The sequence below is a fragment of the Macrobrachium rosenbergii genome, chromosome 22, assembly GCF_040412425.1.
Source record: "Macrobrachium rosenbergii isolate ZJJX-2024 chromosome 22, ASM4041242v1, whole genome shotgun sequence".
Lineage (NCBI taxonomy): Eukaryota > Metazoa > Arthropoda > Malacostraca > Decapoda > Palaemonidae > Macrobrachium > Macrobrachium rosenbergii.
In genome coordinates, this window is record NC_089762.1 from 12,336,932 (window position 1) to 12,363,916 (window position 26,985).

General features: G+C 43.2%; 1 protein-coding gene across 10 annotated transcripts in view; it reads left to right on the top strand.

The window, feature by feature from the left end:
* The window catches only part of norpA (no receptor potential A), a 699,095-nt gene that overhangs the window by 655,815 nt on the left and 16,295 nt on the right, over window positions 1–26,985 (top strand). For all 10 annotated transcript variants that reach the window (XM_067124206.1, XM_067124212.1, XM_067124215.1 and 7 more), the window contains 8 exons: window positions 10,805–10,962; window positions 11,926–12,132; window positions 12,488–12,652; window positions 13,090–13,294; window positions 13,793–14,026; window positions 14,469–14,640; window positions 14,778–14,975; window positions 15,562–15,808. In XM_067124206.1, the coding sequence (XP_066980307.1) occupies window positions 10,805–10,962; window positions 11,926–12,132; window positions 12,488–12,652; window positions 13,090–13,294; window positions 13,793–14,026; window positions 14,469–14,640; window positions 14,778–14,975; window positions 15,562–15,808 (1,586 nt within the window). The remainder of the gene's footprint in view (window positions 1–10,804; window positions 10,963–11,925; window positions 12,133–12,487; window positions 12,653–13,089; window positions 13,295–13,792; window positions 14,027–14,468; window positions 14,641–14,777; window positions 14,976–15,561; window positions 15,809–26,985) is intronic.

Consider the following 26,985-nt stretch of genomic DNA (forward strand, 5'->3'; position numbering starts at 1 on the left):
TAGTTGCCAGGAGCACGATTATGACTAGCTTTAACCTTAAATAAAATAAAAACTACCGAGGTTACAGGGCTGCAATTTGGTATGTTTGATGATTGGAGTGTGGATGATCAACTTACCAATTTGCAGCCCTCTAGCCTCCTCAGTAGTTTTTTAAGATCTGAGGGCAGACAGAAAGAGTGCAGACAGAAAAACGTGCGGACAGAGTAAAGTGCTGACGGATAGACAAAGCCGACACAAAAATTCTTCTTTTACAGAAAACTAAAAGTTGAGAAGTGTGTGTGTGTGTGTGTGTGTGCTACTGTACTTAGCCTTTTGCGTAAACATACCTCGGTTATTGTTCTCTCTCTGTGTACTGTGCAAATCCTTTAATAAAATGTGAACTATTATATCATAAACATAAAAACTTGAAACCAAACAAGCTCTTTCAGGGCAGGTCTACCTAGCCCTCTTCACCCATCCAACACTGCATCCCCAAACCCTCCCAGCCATAGAAAGTACTCCCCAGCTCCACCCACCTTCCAAAACAACACCTCAGAGCCTCCCTCTACCCTGCCTTACTGCCCCTCCTCTCTGATGGCACCAAGCCACCTGACCACCCCCTCACCCAACCATAGAAATTTCTTGAGGTCTCCCCACCCCAAAAAACCCTTTCTCATTCAGCCCAAGCAGTGTTATCAACATTTTCTTGAGGCCATGCAGCGTTGCCAGCCATCAGAGTGCAGTTTTTTTCAAAATTTTTGAAATTTACATATATCAAATCTTTGAAGCCTTGGTCCCTGGTCTTGGTGTGTCGGATAATGTCAATGACCAGATAATGAAGATCCAGAAAACCAAGGGATTACCTTTATGTTTTTTTATTGTTTTGTGTTTGTTTCATATTGACCACATCCTTACATCTTCTGTGGGCTTTATTTTTCTCTGTCTCCTCTCAGGTGACTTTGTAGTGCCTGTCAGCAACTGCATCCCCAAGAACTCTTTTGAAATCAACACTCCCCATATTGCACATTTCAATAATTGTCATTTCTTCCATTGGCTGGTTTTGGAATTCTCTTCCTACCTTCATTCTTCAAGAGGTGGTCTAGAACTTACATTATATTCTAATCTCCCTCTTTTTTGTTTTTTTTAAGCCTGTGCTAAATGATATTATTAAATTGTTTCATTGGCGTATGCAGTAACGAATGTTACATCACATCAGCTAAGGGCTAGGGATCTAACCCATTAGACAGATAAGTCTCAAGCTGTCTGTCTGAGATAGAGATAACTCCAAATGTAAATTTTATAGAATCCTGTGCATTTTTGTGTCTAGACATTTCAGGACTATCAGATAAGGAAGGACTTAGGAAATCATGTTAGATTACTTGAAAACACTGGGCATAGCCATCCAGTCATTAGATACCATGTCACAGAACTCTTGCAGCTTGGTGATTAAGCTCTTTTACTGCGTAGAGGAGATTTCACTTTATTTCCAAGATTTGCAGTCGTTTCTTGCATTGTAATATGAGCCATACTTGTTGGGAGAACAAGGTTTTGCCATGAGATTGGTCATAATACCAGATGATTTGATTAGTGTTATGAAATTTTCAGGGAGTTCTGTGTACATTTTCAGTGGACTCTCAGTATCAAATTCTCAATACATTAGCTTCCTTTCCTAGACTTAACTTGGCTGGTCTGCTCTTGAGTTCTGTGTATACTACTCTGATTTTGTCCAGGCAACTGAGAAACCTATGCATATTTCTGGTAATAGATTAGATCTCATATTCACAGATGTTCTAGCTATCGTTAAGTCCAAGGTCTGCGAGTATGTAGGTACCTCTGACTATTTTGCCATTGAGATGAACTTATCAGTCAGTCAGTATATTCCAGATACCACCATTGGAAAAACGGTCTGACTGAATTCAAGAGCCAACTGGGGTCGCATTATTGAAGCTTGTCAGGCACTTAATATTTCAGATGCTATATCTGATCCAAACTCCATGAGGAATTTGAATGAAATACTGATGGCTGTTTTAGTAAGGTGTGTCCCTAAAAAGGCCATCAAGATTAGGATAAATGACTAGCCCTGATTTGATGATACATGTAGACAAACTTACCATGACAAACAGACCAAAGTCAACACATGGAGTAGAAATCGTTCACATAAAAATTACATTTTTGTCGAGTTTCACCATGCTGTTAATAGAATTTACATAGCTGACAGAAATTAAAATTATCATAATTATTTAAAGAGAACACTTGAAAAAATTACTCAGCCTCATCTGTGGTGGACCAAACTGGCATCATCTATCTGGGTCAGGCTCGTCTTTCATCCCACCTGTTGAAACTAAGCAACAGCTGGGGACGCCCCTCTCCCTGATGCTTGTCATCCTGAACCTAATCTTACAATTTTTGTATTTTGCTCTAGGGATGTTAATAAAAATTTTTGACAGCTGGGACAGAGAAGAGCTTGAGGGTTTCTTCCCATTTTTTAAAAAGTTTTGTGTTTTGTCTCCCACGATTAGCAGATTCTATAGATTTTCATTTTGACTTAATATCTTTGCTCACAAGCACAAGCTTACTAATACAGTGCCTGTTCTAAAGAGTGGCATATCTGCAGGCTGCAATAACTACAGGCCAATTTATATTCTCCATTGTACAAGTATGTGAAATCCAAAGGATTGTTAGCTAATAGTCAATACACATATAGGAAGCAGTCAGGTACTTGCAATGCTCTTTTAGATTTGACGTGCCATTTGCAAGAGAACCTATATAAGGGTTTTGAGTGTAGAATAACTCAGACGGATTTCAGTGCTGCTTTTTATTTTGTAAAAATATAAGGAGCAGCAAGTTGCTGTTGATGAGATCTTTAGCAAACCAAGACCTATTGTATCTGGAGTTCCACAATGTAATGTTCTTGGCTGTCTGTTACTTTTAGTTGATACAAATGATATGGTTGTTGGCCTAGAAAATAAGATTGTTCAGTATGCCAATGATCCAGCACTTTTTGTCCACTTATTAGAAATGAAGCTGCCCTTAGTCTCAATCGTGACATGGAGGTAGATTAGTGAATGGTGTAGTTGATGGGGTATGAGGCTGAACTCCAGTAAATTGAAATTACTTTTGATTAATAGATCTCGTACTGATTTCCCACCTCATCCTACCCTTCAAAAGGATGGGTGTCTGCTCTTGAAGGATTCTGAAGCTTTGACTATACTTGGTGTAACTTTTGGGACACATCCAAAGCAAACGTCAGCAAATACCACAAAGAGGTTAGGCATTGTACATAAAGCTCTGTATATTTATAACAATGATGAAATCAGCGTAACCTGTTTTGGGTCATTTGTCCTTCCTTTACTAGAATATTGTTCTCCAGTGTGGATATGTACTTTTTTCCACAGATTTATCTCTTTTAGATGGAGTGTTTTAGATGGAGTGGTTCACAGTAGTGAGTTTCTGTTTCCTAACATTATCAGCTATAACTTGGACTATCGACTGACAGTCTCTGTTTGTCAATTTTTCATAAATTGTTTTTTACCTGATAACTTTCACTTTCACAACTGATCCCTGATCCTCTCTTCCTGCCAAGAGTGACCAGATTTGCTGGAAAACAGCACTTACATGCAGTAAATGTGCCTCGCTGTCACACTTCTCAGTTCCAGAGGTCTTTTATTCCTCACATCGCTGGACTGTGGAACAGTCTCCCAGAGGATGTTCTTCAATTTGAATCTCATAGGGTCAAGCAAAGAAACAATGCATTACTACCCTGAAACAGTTCTCCTTGTACTTTAATCATTTATATTTACAGTTTTATCCATTTATTTATTTATTTAATTTATTTTTTCTAGTAACTATCTTTTTTCTGTATTTCTTATTACTTTCTGCTATTTGGTAGCTTGAATTTCAAGTTAATGGCCCCCATAGGCTTGTTTCATATGAATAGCGTTTATCTTCTGATTAATAATAATAATAATAATAATAATAATAATAATAATAATGAAAGGCAGGTGCATTCAGATTTTCCTGATGTAGAGTGAGAGGTTAAACCTTCCATTCCCTCTGGTATATGAGAAAACTGATAAATAAGATGGTAGTCTTAAACTTAAAGTTGACTTGAGTGGCACTTTGGTGGCCCTAGCAGGTGTGGTGCCCATATTTTTATCATTCAGAATCTCCGGGTGCTTAATAACTGTGGTCAGCAATTATGTAGTGTCTTCTGCATGAAGAGTTTTTTTGCAGACAACTGCTCATAGAAAAAATTGCTTAAAATATATACAAAAAGCATACAAAAATCAACATAGGTTATTTACAATGCTTATCACAATCATCCACATTGACCTTGATATCTTCATTTTCCAAACTTAGGTGAGGAAACTTTATGCCCATCAACAAGTAAAAGAAAAGTCAGGTCTCTCAGGTTTTGTTGCCGTGTGGCCCCAACCTCTGCATAGCTCACAGATTAGCTTAAGAGATCTGAAGGAAAAATCTGTCGTTTAAATCTCTGAAGTGTGAATTTGCATTAACATTCCCCACAGCCATTTGAATGCTTCTAAACCAATCAAAGACGCCTCCTTGAAACTGCTTTTAACAAAATATTTCTGTATTCCATTCAGATTTCTTTCTAACAATTCCGACATTATGGTAGATTAATTTAAATTTACTTTAAACCATATTTTAGTGCTAAACCTCATGCCATAAAATGGAGACCATCTTCTCTATTCCGCCTTTTTCAAACTCTGCTGTTTATAACAGCCAGACTTCCAATTGCCACTATTTCAAGAAATACTACAGTATAAGTATTTCCCTTTGGATTGTGAGAAGTTATTGCTGAAGCATAAAGGTGATTTGAGAGTAAATTCAGTGCTGCCTGTGTATAAGGGGCAGTTAAAAGTACCTCAGTCCTTAATAGGATCTGTGGTAGCTGGATAAATTGTATCGTACTGTCTGTCACTTGGCCTTTAAATTTTCATTTGTATTATTGATGCAAACCAGATATACCTCAAATGAGCATCAAGACTGCTTGATCTCATACATATATAATCTTGTATGCCTTAGCAGAGGTGTTTACAGAACATAAACCATGTAGAAGCTAAGGATCTATTTTGAATTTATTTTGTTTATCGAAAAAAAGATGAGGTAACATTTGGAAGTTCATTCTTCCTGGTGAGGGGCTCGTTAGTCAATTAATTCCCTCTCAAATGGTGTTGGTATTCATTCTTCATGGTAAGGGGACCAGTAGTCAGTTACTTCCCTCCCAAATGGTACTTGTATTTTGTAAAACAGGGTTGCATCTTGTTTAAATACAAAGCAAATTAAATGTTTGCTTCACATAGAAACTGTATCTTGTATAAGTAGAAAACTACTAAACAAAATTAAATGTTTGTTTAACAGGAACATGCCATTAAGTTACATTCAAGTCCCTTTCAACAGTTGACTGCAAGTCTTCTTCAAACTGGAGGGTGAAACCAAAAAAAAGTTACTTTTTTGGCATGAGACAAATGGTTAGACAAGATCACTGTAAACTTCTTTAAAAGCTTCTTGCGTTTTTCCATTGGGAGGATTAGATGATTTCAGTAAAGGAAGCAAAGTAAAGCAGTTGCAAATACAAAAGACATATTTCATTAGCCATGTCTTTATTATTAAATGCTAGTATAGTCTCATTCACAAATATATTTCACCAAATGTTGCCCCTAACCTGAATACTTCCTAAAAGTTTATCATTATTGAGATTGTAAGGTGTCAAAGAAACGAGCAGGTAAAAGTTACTGCTACTTTATTACAGATCCAGGCAGCTTATATAGCGGCCGACTGACGCCGGCCCGCGAGAGACAATGGAATTGACTGTGACCTGAGGTCGAAACAATAAACAATAATATACAGTGAACGAGTACAAATTACAATACAAAACATACAGAGCTACAATATGGATACAGTCTTGATGCCTGTGAATGAAGAAACATGTGATACACAATGTGTGACATTTGTATAAATACGCATAAAGTAAAATGATTAAAATCGTGACCTGGCACGTTTTAGGCGTGACTAATTGAGCTTGAAGAAAACGGGAAGTCACCAAAGAAAACAAGCTCAGCGGAGACTTAATTAATGGCGCCGCGAAACACTATCCTGGCGCCGATGTGGTGATTTTTACAAGATGAATGAAAATATCAAATTTTAAAGTAATTTGTATTTTTATAGGTATACAAGGAAGAGCCTTTTATATAGGAGTATCCTTCAGTGCAAGCTGAGGAGATGGTTGTTGTAGCTTTGTAACAAGGTCGTTAGCTGATGGTTTTTGGGGGTAAATTGGGGAACACCCACACTCACCTACCATCATCAGGCACTTTTCCCTTCGACCAATTAGGCAGAGTTGGGTGGTTGACGTGGGAACTGTAATAAAAGGCTTTGGTTTGAATATGTTGGGAAAATACAGGTTGCCTTAAAATTAGATATTTGTTGCTTTGGAAATACAAACCATTGCCTTTTGTATAGGAGACTCACTCCTTAGGTGGGAGGTTTCCTCTGACAACTGACTCGTGTTGAATCTCACTCAGTGACTCCCATAACCTCCTCCTCAGTCTAGCATAAAGATGACAGATCAGTAGGGCTATGGGCTTGAGTGAGGATATAGAGCCTCACTCAAGAAAGGAAAGTTTCAGGAACCAAGTAATTTCCCCACGAGGGAATACAAGTCAGAAGGTAGCTAATTCTGGCTAACACAGACTGATGGGTTCAGAATAAAGCTCTTCCCTGTGACAGGGAAGACCAGAGGAAGATTCATCTCAAAGTAATTTCTCTAAGATTGGGTGCACGAAGTGTAGTTGCCTGTATGTAGTCCAATCCCAGCTGATACTTCAGCCTAGATGCAGCCCCAGGAAGGAGAAATGGAAGAAGAGTCCAGCCACTCTTCATTCACACCCCCTATTCTTATGCTAAGCAAAAGTCCCTCGGGCAAGATACTTGTCTGTCTGAATGGAGCTGTGTACCTAGACAACTTGTTGAGCAGCTACAACAGGTCTCAAGAGGGTTTCCAGGGACCTGACTTTGTGGCCTCACACAAGTAAGGTGGATGACATCCTCCTGAGAGAAGGCAAAGGCTCTTTTGATAACCTTACAAAGCCAGAAAGGGTGTTTCTAGACACCCCACTCTTATGCTTGCCTGTACTACTGAAGAGGTGCCAACACTCTGGACAAAGAGCTTGGGTCCTTATCAGGCAGTATCTTAGGGTTTGTACCAGGCATAAAAGCATGTTGTAAGGGTCACCACCAGTCAAATCTCAGAGAGCGGAGGTAAAAAGATTTTTGAATTTCTTTTCAGGAACAGATAGATTCTGAGTTTTCCCCCATGAACTCGGGAATGAAAGAGAGAGAGAATGAGAGAGACCCCCATTCCTCTTAGTGACAGACTAGGTTATGGAGTCCTTGTCACTCCCTCATGAGCATGGATAGCTCCACCAAGAGGAGAGATCCAGGCCCTTTACTCTAAAAACCTGAGAGGAGCTTGTCTCAACAAAGGTGAATCCAGAAATCTGCAACCTGCTAAACAGATGCTCCAATTGGAGAGATACCCCTTCTGCAACACCAGTCACAAAAGATTGCCTGCTTTCCTTAGTACACATTCACAGATGAACAACAGGGATACCTAGACACCTCTCTCACAATCCTGTGCAAAAAGCTTTTCTCTCACAGGATACGCTAGATAACTGAGGGGAGTGGACTGCCTTGTGGTACCTTTGAATGTGTGGCTGGCAAAGAAGAGTGGGTCACAGGGAATTCCTCTCAGTACTTCAATCAAGAGAGTCAGCCAACTTGCATACCAGTTGGCTTGAGCCCAACGGGAGCAAGTAGGGTCATCTTGAGACTTTGTATTCAGCATTCTCTTGATCACCTGATGACTCAGGTTGAATGGCAGAAAGGTGTAAGTGCCAGGATTGTCTCAGGGGTGTTGGAATGTGTCTTCCATCACTGCCCTGGGATTTAGAAGTACATGGCAAACCGCCCAATCATGCATCTGCAGTGGGGAGTGGGAGAGAGACCATCCCTTCTTGCATGTTGACATACACCAATATGGTTTTGTTGTTGCTCATCAGCACAACTGAATGACCTATCAACAGTTCCTGGAATGCTTGCAGGGGTAGCAGTGTTTCCTGAATTTCTAGAATATACTGATGTGCATATAAGGTGCTTCCTGAAACAAATGAACCTTACAGGTGTGAGTCCCTGCCCTTCTTTGATGCATCTATATGCAGGTGTATTTCAGGAGAAGGAGAGTTCAGAGGACCTCCTGCTAAGAGGTTCCCATCATCCAGCCACCACGCCATAGCTTCCCTGATCTCTTGACTAAAGGTTATGAGTTGAGAGAGGAGGTTATGTGTAGTTAACCAGCACTGCTTCAGCTGCTACAGGATTGAGCATAGGTGGATCTGCCCTTGTGAAATGAGTTTCTCAGATGATGACAGGTAGCTGAGGACACTTGCTAAAGCCAAGCTTGTTCTATTATTATCTGCCTGAATACGCTCATGCAAGAGCATGATGGGAGGAATGTCAGTTTACCGCAATCCCCAACTCTTGGTGAAATGAGAGTAGGTGGTCTCTGTCCTTGAGCAAATACGTCTCAGAGGACACCAAGTCTAACCAGTCATCCAGGTACTGCAGCAAGTGTATACCCTTCAAGTAGGCTCAAGCCTAAACAAAGGTAAAACTTGGGTAAACACCAATGGGGCTGCCACCAGTCTGAAACAGAAAGACATCGCATGGCAATTTAGAGTATCTCAGGACATTGATTTTCTCTTTTCCACTGCTTCCACACTACCCTTGGAAAAGAGTAACAGAGATCCAGACACCAAAGTGTCACTGAGTAAGACACTTGTCCAGAGAAGATGGATAAACCTTGTCCCTCCTTCTGAGAATGAGGTTAGCCCAAAGGTTGGCACACTGCACCAGTAACCTCCAGAATTTCGTCCTCTCATCCTACGATGAGACAGGCCTGTCACTTCAAAGTCTGCCAGTGTATTCAACCAAAGGTCAAACCACGAGACAAACTGGAGGGAAATAGATAATGGATTCCATGGCCCGGGCTTGGTAATATGTCCTTCTTGGTGGGGTTTCTCCACCGGAAGGTCATTTGTCAGCTCACAGACTGACGGAAGTCCACAACTGAAATAGTAGTCTCTGTGTCCTCCAGGACCTAGTACCTCCTTTGGTGCTTAAAGGGTGGGGAAAGGAGCTTGCTAGATCTGCTGGGCAAGATGGAACTACTTGGCCCAAGACACCACAAGCAAGCTGGGACTATTGCAACCTGACTGATGGCCTTGCTTCTGGAGGACACCAAAGAGTAAGCTCAATCAGGAAGATTGGAGCTAGATGTAGCGCCATGAAAACCTCCCCAAGATTAATCCACTCAAGAATGAGTGTGATAATATCTTGGAAATACTGCTCCAACCCAGCCCTCTGAGGTTCTGGAGCAGAAGGACTGCCCAGGCCCATCGGATCCTCAGAGGCCTGCAAGACTGCCCATGTCCCTTGTAACACCTCTGACCTTGTTGTTCTCTGTGATATACAAAATGTAAAAACAAACTGCAGACAAACAGCCAAAAACACACAGTTAGCCAAATACTCGTCCGGACAACATTCAACGACATTAAGAGAAAGAGAGAGGGTAGCAAGACGTCTACTGTACACTTCAAGACTGAAGAGAAAGTGCTTGGTGACAGAAGGCGAGTGAAGAATATTCCCCCACTCACCTTCCATAATCCTCGGTTAACAACCTTGTTCCCAAGTTCACTGGCTATCTCCCCAGCTCCCGCTGAAGGATACACTACTCCTACATAAAATGCAATGTTTGTATTTCTGAAGGGACAAATAGTAAATTGAAATGGAAAGTCTGTCATTCTTTGTGCCTCTAGCATGTGGTAAAATATTTTTGACCACCTCCTGTTATGCAGTTAACACTGCCACTAGTCAGTCCCTCATAGACAGTTTTCAGTTCATCTGTTTCGATGCTTTTATTAATTACAATAATATAGAAATCCTCTTATTTCAAGTTAGTGAAATGTACAAATAAACTGAAGTACCTTAGGAATTCTCTTTATCATATTTCCTTTTCCAGAGTAAATATAATAAATTCTGGATTGTTTCATCAAACCCTGTATGTGTGAAGGGCCTTATAAAGAAAACTTGTGTTTAATTATTAAGTTATGATATAAATCCTTGTATTATTACTCTTACCTGCACATGGCAAATATTTACTATTTTATTAAAACTTGGGCAAACGCAAGAGTAGAAAAATATTGTTACCAAAATCTAGGCACAAATTATTAGAAATGTCGAGTTTCAGTACTGTAGTAGTAATTTACTCAAGCCTAGCACTGCACGTGAAATTGTATGCAATGGTTTTATTAAAAATTGGCTACATGACAACACTGACTTCCTCCTCTCCCTGGCATTGGCATTTGTATTTTAAGATTTATATTTTAATACCTGGCTAGTAAATATTTGGTAGAAGACTATAAATATGAAAGTTTTTAAAGTTTTAGTTCCTCATATTACAGTAATGTCAGAAATGTTTGCATTATGTTAACAAGAATATGTTGGCTTCTAAACTCAAAGCATAAAAGAACCTGTATCTTTAGAAATTCTCTGAATTCTCAATTTAAGCTTTAATAGCAAATATTTTTATTTATTGCTCTAATTTTACACTTTAAATTTTTTTTCTCTAAGCGTCCTCCTTGAATACAGTAAATAAAATCTCTTTAATCTTATTTGTTAAACTGTGATGGTTATTATTCCAAGCCAAGCTCTGAATGCTCCATTATCTATTGTTCCCTCACAGAAAAGAATGTCCATCACAACATGTCCTCATTCTCGGAGACCATGGGCTTAGGCTACCTCAAGACTCAGGCTATAGAATTTGTAAACTACAACAAACGCCAGATGTCCCGAATTTACCCTAAAGGTGCAAGGGTTGACTCCTCCAACTACATGCCACAAGTAAGTGCTGATGAAAAGTTATCTTTAAAATGTAATACTAGTTAATTATTCATTAAGGTTATTACAACAAATTCAGTGAAAACATAGGTTAATTCAAAATTACAGAATGATTACTCTTTTCTAAATGAAAAAAAAAAATTATAATTTCCTAATGAGCCAATAATTTAAAATTAAAAACACTAGGGACCCCTTAATCAATTTACTTTACGTATGGTTTTGAACATTATTAAAGTGATATTTCAGGAGTTTGAAGGTCCAGATTTCAGAATACTGTATGTTGTAAAGTTTCAGTATAGCAGTAACCCCATTTACCAGCTACATATTTAATTGCTTCAGTGTTTTCAGGATCAAGGTGACTGATAAAGATTGAATGAAATGTTAAATTTCAAACATTAAAATTTTTTTCACAGGCACTAGAACTATAGCATTTTCTGAGATATGCATAATCATTGTAGCTTATGGTTAAACTGATGGAATAATTCCAATACTATGTAATGTGTTCTTCCTTCAGTATTCAGGGTTTCATGTATTCATGTCATGTGAAAAAGCATTAAAAATCTTAGAGTATCTTTGGGAATGTGAGCAAATACTTTCTTGTGTAACTTCCAAATTAAAAATACTACTAAATTAATCTTCCAAGGTGCATGTTCATTACAAATATACATATTTGTATAAATGCTGTATATTAGACTATAAACAGGCATCTAGCAACTAATTTCTTATATAATACTTGTTTTGTAGCAGATTATACATTTTTAAATCTACATTTAAATTGTCAGTATACCACATTTTTTTTTTATTTTACTCAGGTATTCTGGAATGCTGGTTGTCAAATGGTGTCCTTAAACTTTCAAACACCTGACCTTCAATTTCTTATATAATACTTGTTTTGTAGCAGATTATACATTTTTAAATCTACATTTAAATTGTCAGTATACCACATTTTTTTTTTATTTTACTCAGGTATTCTGGAATGCTGGTTGTCAAATGGTGTCCTTAAACTTTCAAACACCTGACCTTCCCATGCAGTTAAACCAGGGAAAGTTTGAATACAATGGAAATTGTGGTTATCTTCTCAAACCAGATTTCATGAGACGAACAGATAAGACATTTGATCCATTTGCTGAGTCTCCTGTAGATGGTGTGATTGCCGCTCAGGTTGCTGTGTCGGTATGTATGATACAGTATTTACTTACTAAATCTCTTTTCCTGTTTAGGTATCTTGGAGCTATCATGTTTTGCCATATTAAGTTTCCCCTGTCGTAAAATTTACTTCCTGAATCACAATTTTATATCTCTTATAATGTTTATTTTCTTCTGAATGGTGCTTTTTTTATTTTCTTGTAATTCTATGCTGTCAAAATTCGCTGACTATGTTAAAGAAATTATCATGTTTAACACAAATGTATCAAATTTTCACTTAGAAGTATCAGGTCATCTCTACTTCCCAAATGCACAAAAGCTTAGGAAATACTAAATTTTGTAGTGTACCTCCAAGTCATAAATCTTCTACAAATCTTTTCAGGTTATTGCTGGTCAGTTCTTGTCAGATAAGAAAGTTGGTACTTATGTGGAAGTGGATATGTACGGTCTACCCACAGACACCATCAGAAAAGAATTCAGAACACGTATGATACCAGGCAATGGTCTAAATCCCCAATACAATGAAGAGCCTTTCCTTTTTCGTAAGGTAAATGAAATGAATAAAGGTGATTTGAGGTTTCCATATTCCTTTCCAGTAAATATGTTAGATATTCTTGGATGGCTGCTTTGTCCTACTTCACACTACAGTATTGAAACAATAAATGAAATTTGTAGTGTAACTTGATTATAATTTGCAGATAATTCTGTTCAATATAAATATGCTTAGTACAAATGTAATGTTCTCTATACATTTACCTTTATTCAAAAATTCATGTAAATATCTAAAAGCTCATTTAACAATATGGTAAATGCATGATATAACCAATTTTGCATTTTGGAAATCTATAGTTTTTTTATAATAAGACTATAAGATGTGTATCCTGAACACATTCCTAAAAAAAAACGAGTAACTAAACGGGTGACATACTTCTTATCTATATATATTATCATTGTTAAAATATCCCCCACCCCTACCCCGACCAGGTCGTTTTACCAGATTTGGCTGTCCTTCGATTTGGAGTCTTTGATGAAAATGGCAAGATGCTTGGGCAACGTATTTTACCTCTTGATGGTCTCCAGAAAGGTTACAGACATATCTCTCTCCGTACTGAAGGCAATTTCCCCATGTCACTACCTATGTTGTTTTGTAACATTGAACTCAAAATCTATGTTCCTGACGGTCTTGGTGGTAAGTATATGATTTAAAATCCAATAAAGTTAAGCCTTCATAAAGTGACCCTTTTTTTTTTTGGTTAATCTTCAGTCTCCAAGCATGGTTTCTTTAGGTGTAGTATTCTGTTTGATAACACAAAGCCAGATCATCTCAATCATGTACTGTGTAGCAGTAAACCTCTATGGTTATCACTTTGAGTGGACTTGCTCTGGTATTGATATGTGTAGCCTTCAATGTTAAATCAAAATAATTTTTTAGCTTGAATATTAACTGTGAAAATTCCCCTGATTTCAGGCGAGTGAAAATTTCCCAAGATTATTTTTATGCTTATTTGAACCATGGTACAGAAACTACTACAAAATGCATTGTCATGAAAATATTTTCGAAATCAGGAAGGAAAACTTTCCTTTAGGTGTAACTTTTAAGGCTCCTCAGATGACACTCTCATTACCTGTCACTTTGTTTATAGGAAGTTATGAAATCCTGAGTTTGAAAATGATCTTTTGTTTCTAGATTTGATGGATGCCCTTTCTGATCCTCGTGCTTTCCTAAGCGCCCAAGAGAAGAGAGATGAACAAATGAAAGCTATGGGTATTGAAACTTCAGATATTGACACTAAAGCCCTCAAAGGAGGAAAAGCAGGTGGTGGTGGTGGCGGTGCAGGTGGTGCCAAACCTGGTGCTGGCCAAGCTGCTAAACCTGGAGCTCCTGGTGCTGCAGGGGGTAAAAAGGAAGATGATATCATGGGTAAGTAGCAAGAAAGTTGCAGTAGTTTTTGTAGCAAACCAGGAATGGAATAAGTGTCTCATTCAAATCTAATTCCATGTACTTTTACATGTGAATTTTTTTGTATCATAGTGCTAATATGTTACCAATCCTTATATGTATATTTTAATCACATTAATTTTTTAATAATATATTCCCAGCCAAGTAAACTTATTTAAAAATATTGTTATAAATTTATCACCGATTTGAATTTCTATAAGAAATTGTGTTATGACTAGATTGAGTTTAAGAAATAAAAAAAATTGTCCTCTTTTGCTTAAAATTTAACTCTGAAGAAGTAGCCATATTTCAGTGTGAGCCGTTTATGATTTTTTTCTATTAAAGACTTAAAATGTCTGCCTTCTCCCATTCTGCTGCCAGTTTATCAAATGTGCTTTAAATTCCGTTTATATGTATTTTACAGCGGAATTTGAGCCTATCAACCTGGAAACTCTTCGTGCCCAAAAGAACTTCCTGAAAGCAACGAAAAAACAACAGAAGGAACTTGAAACCATGAGGAAAAAACACATGAAAGAACGCCTTACAATTCAGAAAGGACAGTGTAGTGCAATCGAAAAAGTTGCCAAGGGCAAGAAGTAAGATTTCATCTACTTTTTCTAATGAACCTTTCTTTTATGAACACATTTAATACTGCAATTACCCACAGGATTGTATTTGATGTACATAGTTTTTATTATGTGTCAGTCAGCTAATTATTGTTTTGTCCTTTTAGGGAGGTTGTGGATGATCCTAAGATAAAATCCATCGTATCAGACCAGATGGCACAATGGTCAGAAATGATGGAAAAGCATCGCAAAGAGGAATGGGAGTTGCTTAAAGAGCACCTTAAGAGTCAAGAAGATATTTTGAAGAAACTCATGGAAGAAGAACAAGCTGGTCAAGTGAAAAAGCTCGAAGGAAAACATGAACAGTTAGTTTTTATATTTTATTATGACAAACAGTCATTAGCATTTAGCATAGAAATGTGGTTAAATTTGTCAGACTGGAGATAACGTTTTCCAACCAAACAGTCAAGATTCCCGTAATCATGAGTAAAGGTGGCCTTACACGTTCAAAAAAAGCGTCAAAATTTTGACATAAAATTTTGATACAAAATTTTTATGCATAATTGCCCACATACGTTTAGGCGTTTTTCCCATCAAAATTCAGTATCGTCAAAATCTTCGACATGGATGCATCAAATCTTTTTTTGACATCAAAACGCCCTACACACACTAAAATTTTGCATCAAAATTTTTTATCAAAATTTTGATGCGAAATTTTGACGCTTTTTTTGAACGTGTATGGGCCCCTTAATTCTCTCTTATTTGTTACGTCATTGACCTGTGGATTTAGGACATCATATGAAGTTTTGTGATGAATTATATAAAATCCCCGTTTAATGAGTAAATGTTATGGATAAGATTGATTGTTGTATAATGCCTTGATATGAGTAGGTTGCAAAGCAAGTTTAATGGCTTCCCAAAATATGTAATTGTTCTTCTACTCTCTCTCAGGGAAGGAAAAGATATGAAAGCTCAGCAGGCAAAAACTGCTGTCGAAACAGCCAAAGATGTTGCTCAGGATAAGACCTTGAAAACAAAAGCTGATCGAGACCGTCGTCTCAAAGAAAAGAATCAAAATAACACAAAGAGGTTTATTGAAGAACGTAAAATAGCTGCGATGAGACATGGCAAGCAAAAGGAAAAGTTAAAGAAGCTTCATGAAACACAAATGCATGAGCTGACTAAAGATATTCAAATGGTATGTATATTAGGTTACTGTAATCTTATTCAACAGTAATAAGCACTGATTCCATTTTACCGTACTTTGCATGCATAACTAGTTATTTGAAATATTAGGTATGTTAAGAGTGTGAGGTTCAAGAAGACAGGTCTTGGTATGACTGATTTATTTCTCGGAAACCAGGTATACACTAAGGAATGCGGACGGAAAGGAAGTGACCGACCTGCGGATTCCCATGTCACGCACTTGGACAAGAATTTGCGTTTGTTAGATGACATGTAAATGAGAATAATTTGTGTTACAATAAACGTACAAAGTAGTTACATACATCGGCAGAAAGGCCGGACAATAATGCGTATGGAGAGATATATAAAAAACATGAAATAATAACGGGTAATATACATGGCGTGATTAATGCAGAAATGAAGAGGCATTTGATGCCTTTACAATTAGTCCGCTAATGGTGTTAGAATTCGAGTGGCCGATGTGAGCCGTGAATGGCGAGGGCCAAACCGTTCAAAATGCTAAAATGTATCCTTGTGGGGACGCCGTTATTAGTCCGTTAATGGCATGGGGTTCCTCCGAGGAAGGAGCTTTCAGAGGCCTAGACTGTGTCGCCGTTTTGAGTCCGTTAAAGGCTCTCTGAAGGTAAATGCGGCCGTATTTAGTCCGTGAATGGCAGGGCCAAAACCGCACGGTTACCTGTCACTCTGGGGTCACCAGTTGTGACTGATTTATTTCGTTGTTTCAGATTTAGCTGGCCTTGTGCCAGCACGGGCTCTTGCTCCGAGAGCAGCCCATAACTGATTTATTTCTCGGAAACCAGGTATACATTGAGGAATGCGGACAGAAAGGAAGTGACCGACCTGCGGATTCCCATGTCACGCATTTGGACAAGAATTTGCGTTTATTAGATGACATGTAAATGAGAATAATTTGCGTTACAATAACCGTACAAAGTAGTTACATACATCGGCAGAAAGGCCGGACAATAATGCGTATGGAGAGATACACAAAAAATATGAAATAATAACGGGTAATATACATGGCATGATTAATGCAGAAATGAAGAGGCGTTTGACGCCTTACAAGAGCACATGAAATCGTGGGTTTACAACCAAATAAAATCGAAGTCAGTGGTTATGAATCAGATTAAAGATAGTTCTAAATCCCTATTCAATATGCCAGATGCTCCATAACATACAAATCATGATAAGATACTTTTGTATGCTTATTCTAGTGCAGTCTTCTCACCAAACTGTTTTTGGCACAAATGTCAACTACAGGTAGGTATATGTCTTGACTTTATTGCTTTCACTCATTTTCTGGTGTTTTGTTAAAGGCTATTTTTTACCATTATTCTATTCATAAAATTGTAGATAGTGCAGTTACAACTCTGATTCAGCCTGCTGGGTTGTAAGAATCCTTGAGTTTGGAAGTGGCTCTGTTGGCAGTACTGTACAGTATCGGTAACATATACATACAGTACTTCCTTGCATGCAACTGTCTTTACTATATATTTTATGAAATTGTAATTAAACTGTTCTCTTTTGTCAATAGCTGGGATGAATTTTCAGGTTACTTCAACCCTGAATGCCTAGTAGGAAGTGATGAATGTGTAAGAGGTGCTAAATAATGAGCAGGTGGATATGTACTGCTGGTTTATTCAGAACGCAGGCCGCTTATAAGGCAGTGTGCAGACATCACACAGAGGAATACAATAGAATGCAAGTGACCCAAGATCAATTACTCTCGGTGTTAATTATAATAGGTAAATACAAGTAACATAAAAGGTAAGTTAATAAGAATTGACACAACAATATTCTGACATATGTGCAAAGAAAACAGGTGCATATGAATTAGGAGTATATACGTATTTACATAGATAAAATGCGGCTATTTTTGCTTGACCCAATCTCGTAGGAGCGTCAACGTAGAAAATGGGCGGTTCACCATAGAAAACCTGCTTAGCGGGAACTTTACAATACTCCCCCCCCAAAGACGTGGGTAATGTCTGATTAAACTAGGTATCTGCTGGGCCGCTGGAGAGTGCCACGGCTCCGCAAAGTCAGCTGGGGGTGCGGTGTGAGTGGGAGCGGTTGGCTGTGGCGCTGTCTGGGTGCTTCCAGGGGCAGCCACGCGACTTTCTTTTGGGCTGGGCTGGCTGCAGAGGCGACGGTTCTTGCAGAGGGCGCTGCGTGGTATCGTTGACGGCTTCCTCCAACAGGGCGGGCTTGAGACGATCAACAGACATCCAGTCGTCCTTCCCGTGCAGGGCCAGCCGGAATGCTTTGGTGTTCCACTCAAGCATGTGGAAGGGCCCCCTGTAGGGCCTGGTTAGTGGAGGGCGGATGGCGTCGTTCCTGATGAAGACGTGGGTAGGAGGCGTGAAAGGTGTCGACCTATTGGTGTACGTCTGCTGGCAGGGGGCGGACTTCCCGACTATGTTGCGGAGCCTCTGGACTGTCAGATTATGGCGATCTCCCATGATGAGTTTGCCCGGGACTATGAGGGGCTCCCCGTAGACTTTCTCTGCTGCAAACGGGTTGCCACTGGCTCTGGGGGCGGTCCTCAGCCCGAGGAGGACCCAAGGCAGCTGGTACTTCCAATCCTCGGCGGTGCAGTGGGCCATGAGGGACGTCTTCAGGGACCTGTGGAATCTTTCCACCAATCCGTTGGCTGCGGGGTTGTAGGCGGTGGTGGTGTGGTGAGAGGTCCCCAGCAGGCATGCCAGGGCAGACCACAGCTCGGACAGGAAGGCAGGGCCCCTGTCAGTGGTTATGTGGTCTGGGACACCGAACCGGCTGATCCAGCTGGAGAGGAGGGCCTCGGCGCACGCACTGGCAGTGGCTTCCTGCATGGAAGTTGCTTCAGGCCACCTGGTGGAGCGGTCAACGATCGTCAGGGGGAAGGGGGCCCACCACGTTGACATGGATGTGTCCAAACCGCCTCCCCGGCTGGGGAAACTCACCCAACCCCATCTCGGTGTGCTGTCCTACCTTGCTGGTCTGGCACCGGATGCACTGTCTCGCCCAGGCCGTCGCGTCCTTCTGCATACCATGCCAGATGAACTTCTCTGCCAACAGCTTGGCTGTCGTCCTGCCGGAGGGGTGGGGCAGCCCATGGATGACATCGAACACCAGACGGCGGCGGGAGACAGGTACCAGGGGGCGGGGTTGGCCGGTGCTTACGTCGCTCAGCAGTGTTGTCCCCCCCAAGGGCGAGGGGCACGTCCTTCCACTTGAGCGATGTGATCGCGGTGCGGTAGGCTGGAGTCTCTGGGTCGGCGGTCTGCTCCGGGGCGAGGTCCTCGTAGTCGATCCCGAGCTGTACTGCATTGAGCTCAATCCTGGAGAGGGCATCCACTACAGGGTTCTGTTGGGCCAAGGCGGTTGCCTTGGCGAGGGCGGCATTCGTCAAAGAAAAGGCCTGTTGCTGGTCGGGTCCCCAAACTAAGACTTCGGGTGGCCCTTCAGGATCTCCGTCAGGGGGGCCATGGTGTGCCCGACCCCGGGGATGAACCTCCTGTAATAGTTGACCCTTCTAAGGAATTCTTGTATGGCCTTGACGGAGGTAGGGGTGGGGAACCTGGTGACAGCTGCGACCTTCGATGCAAGTGGACGGACGCCCCCTGGGGATATCTTGTGGCCCAGGAAGTAAACTCTTTGACGCCGAAGGTGCGCTTATCAAACCTGACAACAAGACCATTCTCCTGCAGGCGCTGCAGGACCTTTTGGATGTGCCGCAGGTGTTCTTTGGGGGATCTGGAAAAAATTAGAATGTCATCTACATAACAGACACAGAAGTTCAGGTCGCCCAGGATGCTGTCCATCAGTCTCTGGAAGGTTGCCCCCGCGTTCCTCAGGCCGAAGGTGGAGAAGGCGAAGACGTAGGACCCGAAGGGCGAGATGATGGTGGTTTTGGGGATGTCCTCTGGAGCAACTGGTGCCTGAAAGTAGGACTTCAGAAGGTCTAGTTTAGAAAATATTTTGGCCCTGTGAAAAGAGGCTGTGAGATCTTGCATGTTTGGAAGAGGGTAATGGTCTGGTTCAGTTGTGAGGTTGAGCCACGTGTAGTCGCCGCAGGGTCTCCAGGAGCCTTCCGGTTTCTGCACCATGTGGAGGGGAGAGGCCCACGGGCTGGAGGCCTTCCTGCACATGCCTATCCGCTCCATCTCAGTTTTGAGGTGGTGATAGATTCCGTGCTTTGCAGGGGACCCCGGCCACCTGGCGCAGTTCGGGCTTGAAGACGTCGGGGAACTCCTTCAGCAGCTGGGCGTACTGGTGCGGGACGACGGAGTGGATGGCGGGCACGCTGGGGCCCATCGCCAGGGGGAGGGACTGGCAGGAGTCGGTGTCCAATAGGCGTTTGCAACCGGCGTCAACTGCCAGACCAAAGTGGGCGAGGAAGTCCGCATCCAGGAGTGGGGTCCTTACATCTGCGACTATGAAGCCCCAGCTGTATCTCCGGCCGAGGATGGAGATCGACAGGAGCCTGGTGCCGTAGGAGAGGATGGGGGACCCATTGGCAGCCATCAGGAAGGCAACCAGGTCCGGCGGGCGTTGCGGTCCTCTCTGGATGACGGGAACACTGATCGGACAGCCCCAGTGTCGACCAGCATCATCCTGCCGGAGATGGTGTTGCGGACGTAGAAACCTACTGGTTATGGGCTCCTGGGTTCCTCTGCTGGCAGGGCGGACTGTTCTGTTGGCTGCCGCCTCCCCCATTTTTTGGATGGGCGAACAAGCAGGGGGCTTGGCAGTTCCGGGCATCCTTGCCGTACCGCTGGTGGTAGTAGCAAGGCCCCGGTGGATGTTTCTTGTGGTTGTAGGTTGGCCACTGCCTGGTGACGGCACTTATCTCCTCCTCCGCGCTTTCCTCTGGCTGGAGGGAGCTGATGGGGTGTGTGGGCGTGGATGCCTGTTTCGCTGCCCTTGTGGAGTCCGTCAGTTGCTGCGCCGTCTTGAGTAGGTCCCCGAGCGGCATTGTATAAGGCTCGAGGATCTGGGTCTGGACCTCTGGGAGGAGCTGACGGAGGAGGATCTCCCTTGACAGGCTTATCTCCGACTGCCTGCTGCTGCTGTCCGTCTTGGGAAGGGTGAGGAGGTCCTGGATCACGCCCAAGTCTCCAAGATGTTCTGGTCGTGTCGAGGGTTGTTCACGAGATCAAGGGCGCGGGCGGCCCTCTCGGAGACCAGCAGGGAGCAGGTCTCAACGAGAGAGGCCTTCAGTTTTGGGTAGGTGACAGGACGTGCAGCAGACACCCACGGGACAAGCTTCCTGTAGACCTCTTCCAGAAGGGCGTTGATCACAGCGTCTGCTTGCAGGACCTCGTCGGTAAGTCCCGCCAGCCTGAACTGCCCCTCAACCCTGTAGAGCCATGATGACGGGTTGCTTTGTGTGAAGGGCAGCAGCTTTATGGCGAGGGCGGACCTTGTTTGTTCCGTCAGGACGGGCAGTGTGCGAGGAGCGGGTATCGGCGTGGAGGAGCGCGCGAGCCCAGGCGCGGGGAAGGACGCGGGTGGGTTGTGCATGAGGGAGATGTCCGCATCCGTGAAGTTCACGGTTAACTGTATGTGGGCGGGAATGTCCGTGTTCATACTCACTATTGCCTTCTTACTGGGAGTGGTTTACTCTCTTCAATACACACTTGGGAGCGTGCTGTGTGGGTCTGCTAATGATGCTGGTGATCTGCTGACGAGAGTCAGCACGCCCAAACGCTTTGTTAGAGCGCCGTGTTTAGTCCGTTACAGGCGGGGGTAGTTCATGGAGCCAAGACTAGGTCGCTGTATGAGTCCGCTAATGGCTCCGGGAACCACTCCGGGGTCACCACTGTAAGAGGTGCTAAATAATGAGCAGGTGGACATGTAATGCTAGTTTATCCAGAACGCAGGCTTCTTATAAGGCGGCATGTGGACATCACACAGAGGAATACAATAGAATACAGGTGACCCAAGGTCAATTACTCTCGGTGTTAATTATAATAGGTAAATACAAGTAACATTAAAGGTAAGTTAACAAGAATTGACACAACAATATTCTAACACATGTGCAAAGAAAACAGGTGCAAATGAATTAGTAGTATATACGTATTTACATAGATAAAATGTGGCTATTTTTGCTTGACCCAATCTCATAGGAGCGTCACCGTAGAAAATGGGCGGTTCACCATAGAAAACCCGCTTAGCGGGGACTTTACAAATATAACTGAAAACCTTCAGTTTGGTTTGCTGGTATACTTTCTTCTCTTCATCTTACTATTTTAACATTTGTATAGTCCTTACCCATGTAGATTTGAAATGATACTTTGATATGTGAGATGCATATTAGTTTTGCCTCCTTATACACCAAATTGAATCAAAGTAATGTGTTCCATAATGACTGGCCTTGGCATCTTTCTTAGAGATTTGGCCTCTGCAAGATTGTCTCACTTTCATAATTAGGAATGGCTGTTCAAGTTACTTCAGCCCTGAATGCCTGGTGCAAATTGATAAGTGAGCCTGAAAATCTTCAGTTTGTTTCAAAGGTATAAATTCTTTTAATTGTAATATTTTAAAATATTTATAGTCCTCACCATCTGTGTTTGAAATATTGCATTCATATTTGGGATGCTTATTCTTTTGTCTCCCTTTGCACCAAAGTGAATCAAAGGCAGTGTATTTAATATTAAGTGACATGGCCTTTGCTACACCCTTCCTACAGATAGTAGGCCTATGTCCCTTGTGAGGTTGCCTCACTCATGATAGTTTGGATGGATGTTCAAGCTTCTTCAGACCTGAATGGCTAACAGGAACAGAGTAGTGTGCTTGAAAATGTTTGGTCTGTTTTATTGGTGTACAAAACATTTTTTTTATTATTGCTGAGTTATTTGGTTAACTGAAACATCGTTGCTGCTAGGACTGTTTATTGACACTGTTACCAGACACAGGTACAACTGATATAATAAATGTTAGATAGCAGACACAATATCAATAACATAGCTGTACATTAGAGATATCATACAACAATTATAATATTTTAAATTCATTTAGTCTTACCTATCTGGATTTGGAATATTGCTTTTATATATGGGATGTTTATTCTTTTGTGGACCTTTATGTCAAGTTGAATCAAAGGCTGTGGTGAATCTTTCCTTGGGTTATACACAGTATTCACTGAAGGTTGACCCATCGTCTCATATCTGTAAGGTTTCACTGTATTTTAACAACTGTTTCCTTTGCATCTCAGGCTACTATGTAACATCTGTTGCACAACTTCTTCCTAATTTCTTATGTTAAATCCAATTCTGTGGCCATTTTCTTCATTACAGTTTTGGAATTCTCTCCCTCCTTTAATGCTCTATGGTTTCAGCATATTATCGTTGAAGAAGCTGAGCTATCACGTCTTGAAGGTAAAGCACTACTAACCTAATCTCCTTCTGCCTTGTCTTCTTTATAAATATCCAGTGAGTCTTCTGGGGTACTGTAAACAATAAAAGAAAATGAAGAGAGCAGCTTGATACTATATCATGATACTGGGATATAGAGGTGCTCTTCTGATATTGATCGAATATTTGTCTCTAATGCACAGCATATTCCCATTCAACATCTCTTAACTATGAGATCAGGACACTTTGCTTTGCTAATTAAGTTTTTAATGATTCCTTCAACCAGTGAAATGCATTTGTTATCTTTAGGAAATTTATCATCAGGGAAGTGAGAACAGTCCTCAGCTTTGTTCATCCGACCTGAATCATTACTGCACAGCCCATAAACTCCAGAAGAGCCCAGAAAAGATCCCCAGAGTCTACAAGAGTAGGGTGATAAACAAATATGAACTATTATCCTAGGTGAACATGCCCTTCTGCATATTTTTTCTTTTATTTTATTGTGATTTCGTCTATCATTTCCTTGAGTGTACTTTGGAGATCTTTGCCGTGACAATTTTGTCATTTCCTTTAACTTTAGCTTTCCTAATATCTTATATTTTTTATAGAATAGCCACTGTTTGTCCTCAAAGGAGTTACACTTTCATGGTCCCCCCAGGGCTCCATGAGACCGACCAACAAATCTCAAAGAATTCTCTTATAGTTAGTCTCCGCCAGAATAGTGCATGTTGGCACAGTGATAGAATGTAAAAGACTCAGGACAGGAGGACTGTACCTCCTGTCCACACAACAAATGCCTCTGTTTTTCCTTCATGCTACTCGCACAGATGTGACAACAGTGCATATGTCGCCTATCTTCCTCATTACACTGGTCTGTCGCAGAGTTTATAAGAGGTGCAAAAGAAACGAGCAGTAACTTTTACTGCTGATTTATTCAAGGTCCAGGCGGTTTATATAGCGGCCGACTGGCGTCAGGCCGCGGAAGACAATGGAAGCAAGGGTGACCTGAGGTCGATAACAATTAATGAATAAATACAGCGAACGAGTACAATATACACTGTAACAATAGACAGAATTAAAGTTGAGTATAATCTTGATGCCTGCGAAAGAAGAAATACACGGTACACAGTTGATGAACAGATAAATAATTGCATACACAGTTTAAACAATTGAATTTTACGTGACCTGGCCTGTCCAGCGTGACGAATCGTAGGTACATAGAAAATGGGCCGTCATCAAAGAAAACTTGCTTAGCGAGGACTTTACAAACAACATGATCAGCAGAGACTGTACAACATGGCTTTACAAATACAGGCCCCTCAAAGACGTAGGTAACGTCTGATTAATCGGAGTATCTGCTGGGGCGTTGAAGGGTGCCCCGGCTGCGCAAGGACAATGGAGGGACGTCCTGTGTGCAAGGGTGGCTGAATGTGGGTGTGGATGGCCTTTTCCGGGGGCGGCCGCGTTTCCGCTTCTTGCGAGGGCCCGGTTGCGGCAGTGGCTGCGCCGGCGGAGGTTGCAGTGTGCTGACGGTTGTGTCCTCCTCCAGGAGGGCGGGCTTGACCCGGTCGATTGACACGCAATCGTTCCTCCTGTGGAGTGCGAGCAGGAATGCCTTGCTGTTCCGCTCCAGCACGCGGAAGGGCCCCTTGTAGGGCCTGGTCAGTGGTGGGCGGACGGCGTCATCTCTGACGAAGACATGGGTAGTGGAGGCCAGCCCGGGTGGCGTGAAGGTGGCCGACCTGTCGATATATGTTCTCTTGTAGGGGGCGAACTTGCCGACGATTTCGCGAAGCCTCTGGACCGATGGGTTGTGGTGATCCTCTGTCACTAGTTCGCCCGGGACCACGAGGGGCTCGCCGTAGGTTTTCTCGGCTGCAGAAGGGGCGCCATCGGCCCTGGGGGCAATTCTCAACCTGAGGAGGACCCACAGCAGCTGGTACTTCCAGTCCTCGGTGGTACAGCGGGCCATAAGGGACGCCTTCAGGGACCTGTGGAAACGCTCGACCAAGCCGTTGGCGGCTGGGTTGTAGGCCGTGGTGGTGTGATGAGCTGTCCCCAGCAGCTGGGCCAGGGTGGATCACAATTCGGACAGGAAGGCTGGGCCCCTGTCGGTCGTGATGTGGTCAGGGATGCTGAAGCGGCTGATCCAGCTGGAGAGTAGGGCCTCGGCGCAGGCGCTGGCGGTGGCTTCTTGCATTGGCGTGGCTTTGGGCCACCTTGTTGAGCGGTCTACCACCATCAGGAGATATCTGGACCCGCCCGACGGGGGAAGGGGCCTTACGACGTCGATGTGCACATGGCCGAAACACCGCCCTGGCTGCAGGAACTTGCCTAACCCGGATTCGGTGTGCCGCCCCACCTTGCTGGTTTGGCAATGAGGGCACTGTCTCACCCAGGTCCTCACGTCCTTCTGCACTCCGTGCCAGACGAACTTCTCTGACCGTAGCTTGGCCGTCGTCCTGCTGGAGGGGTGTGACAGGCCGTGGATAATGTTGAATACCTGGCGGCGGCGGGAGGCTGGCACTAGGGGGCGGGGCTGACCGGTGCTGATGTCGCAGAGGAGATTTGGGCTCCCGGGGGCGAGGGGCACGTCCCTCCACTTTAGGGACATGATGGCGGTGCGGTAGACTGGGGTCTCTGGATCGGCGACCTGCTCCCTGGCGAGGTCTTCGTAGTTGATTCCCAGCTGCACCGCATTCAGTTCGACCCTGGAGAGGACGTCCGCCACAGGGTTCTTCCTGCCGGGGAGGTACTTGATGGAGCAGGTGAACTCGGCGATGGCCGAGAGATGCCGTTGCTGCCTGGAGGACCACGCGTCCCCCTGCTTGGTGAAGGCGTGGACCAGCAGTTGGTGGTCTGTATAGATTGTGAAGGGCGTGCCCTCCAGGAGGAACTTGAAGTGCCGGACTGCGTGGTACACTGCGCAGAGTTCCCTGTCGAAGGTGCTGTAGCGGGCCTCTGCGGGGTTGAACTTCTTGCTGAAGAAGGCGATGGGCTGGGGGGCGCCGTTGATAACCTGTTCAAGGACAGCACCACAGGCGACATTGCTGGCGTCCATTGTCAGGTGGAGGGGGGCGCTGGGATCCTGGTGGGCCAAGGCGGTTGCCTCGGCGAGGGTGGCCTTCGTCAGGGAGAAGGCCTGCTGCTGGCTGGGTCCCCACAACATGAATTTTGGTCGGCCTTTCAGGGTCTCCGTCAAAGGGGCCGTGGTGTGTGCGATCCCGGGGATGAACCTCCTGTAGTAGTTCACCATCCCGAGAAATTCTTGGACAGCCTTGACGGAGGTGGGGACGGGGAACCTGGTGACGGCCGCGACTTTGGATGTGAGCGGACGGACACCATCTGGGGATACCTTGTGACCCAGGAAGTCGGCCTTCTGTACGCCAAAGGTGCATTTGTCAAAACGTACGACAAGGCCGTTCTCCTGCAGGCGCTGCAGGATTGCCAGGATGTGTTTCTGGTTCTCCTTGTGGGACCTGGAAAATAAAAGGATATCATCTACGTAGCAGACGCAGAACTTTACGTCCCCCAGGATGCTGTCCATGAGCCGCTAGAAAGTCGCCCCAGCGTTCCTCAGGCCGAATGTAGAGAAGGCGAACACATAGGACCCGAAAGGCGTGATGATGGCAGTCTTTGGTATATCCTCTGGTGCGACCGGTACCTGAAAATAGGATTTTAAGAGATCCAACTTAGTAAATATTTTGGCCCCGTGGAAGGAGGCCGTGAGGTCCTGCATGTTCGGCAGGGGATAATGGTCAGGTTCCGTTGCCAGGTTGAGTCGCCGTCGCCGCAGGGTCTCCAGGAACCGTCTGGTTTCTGCACCATG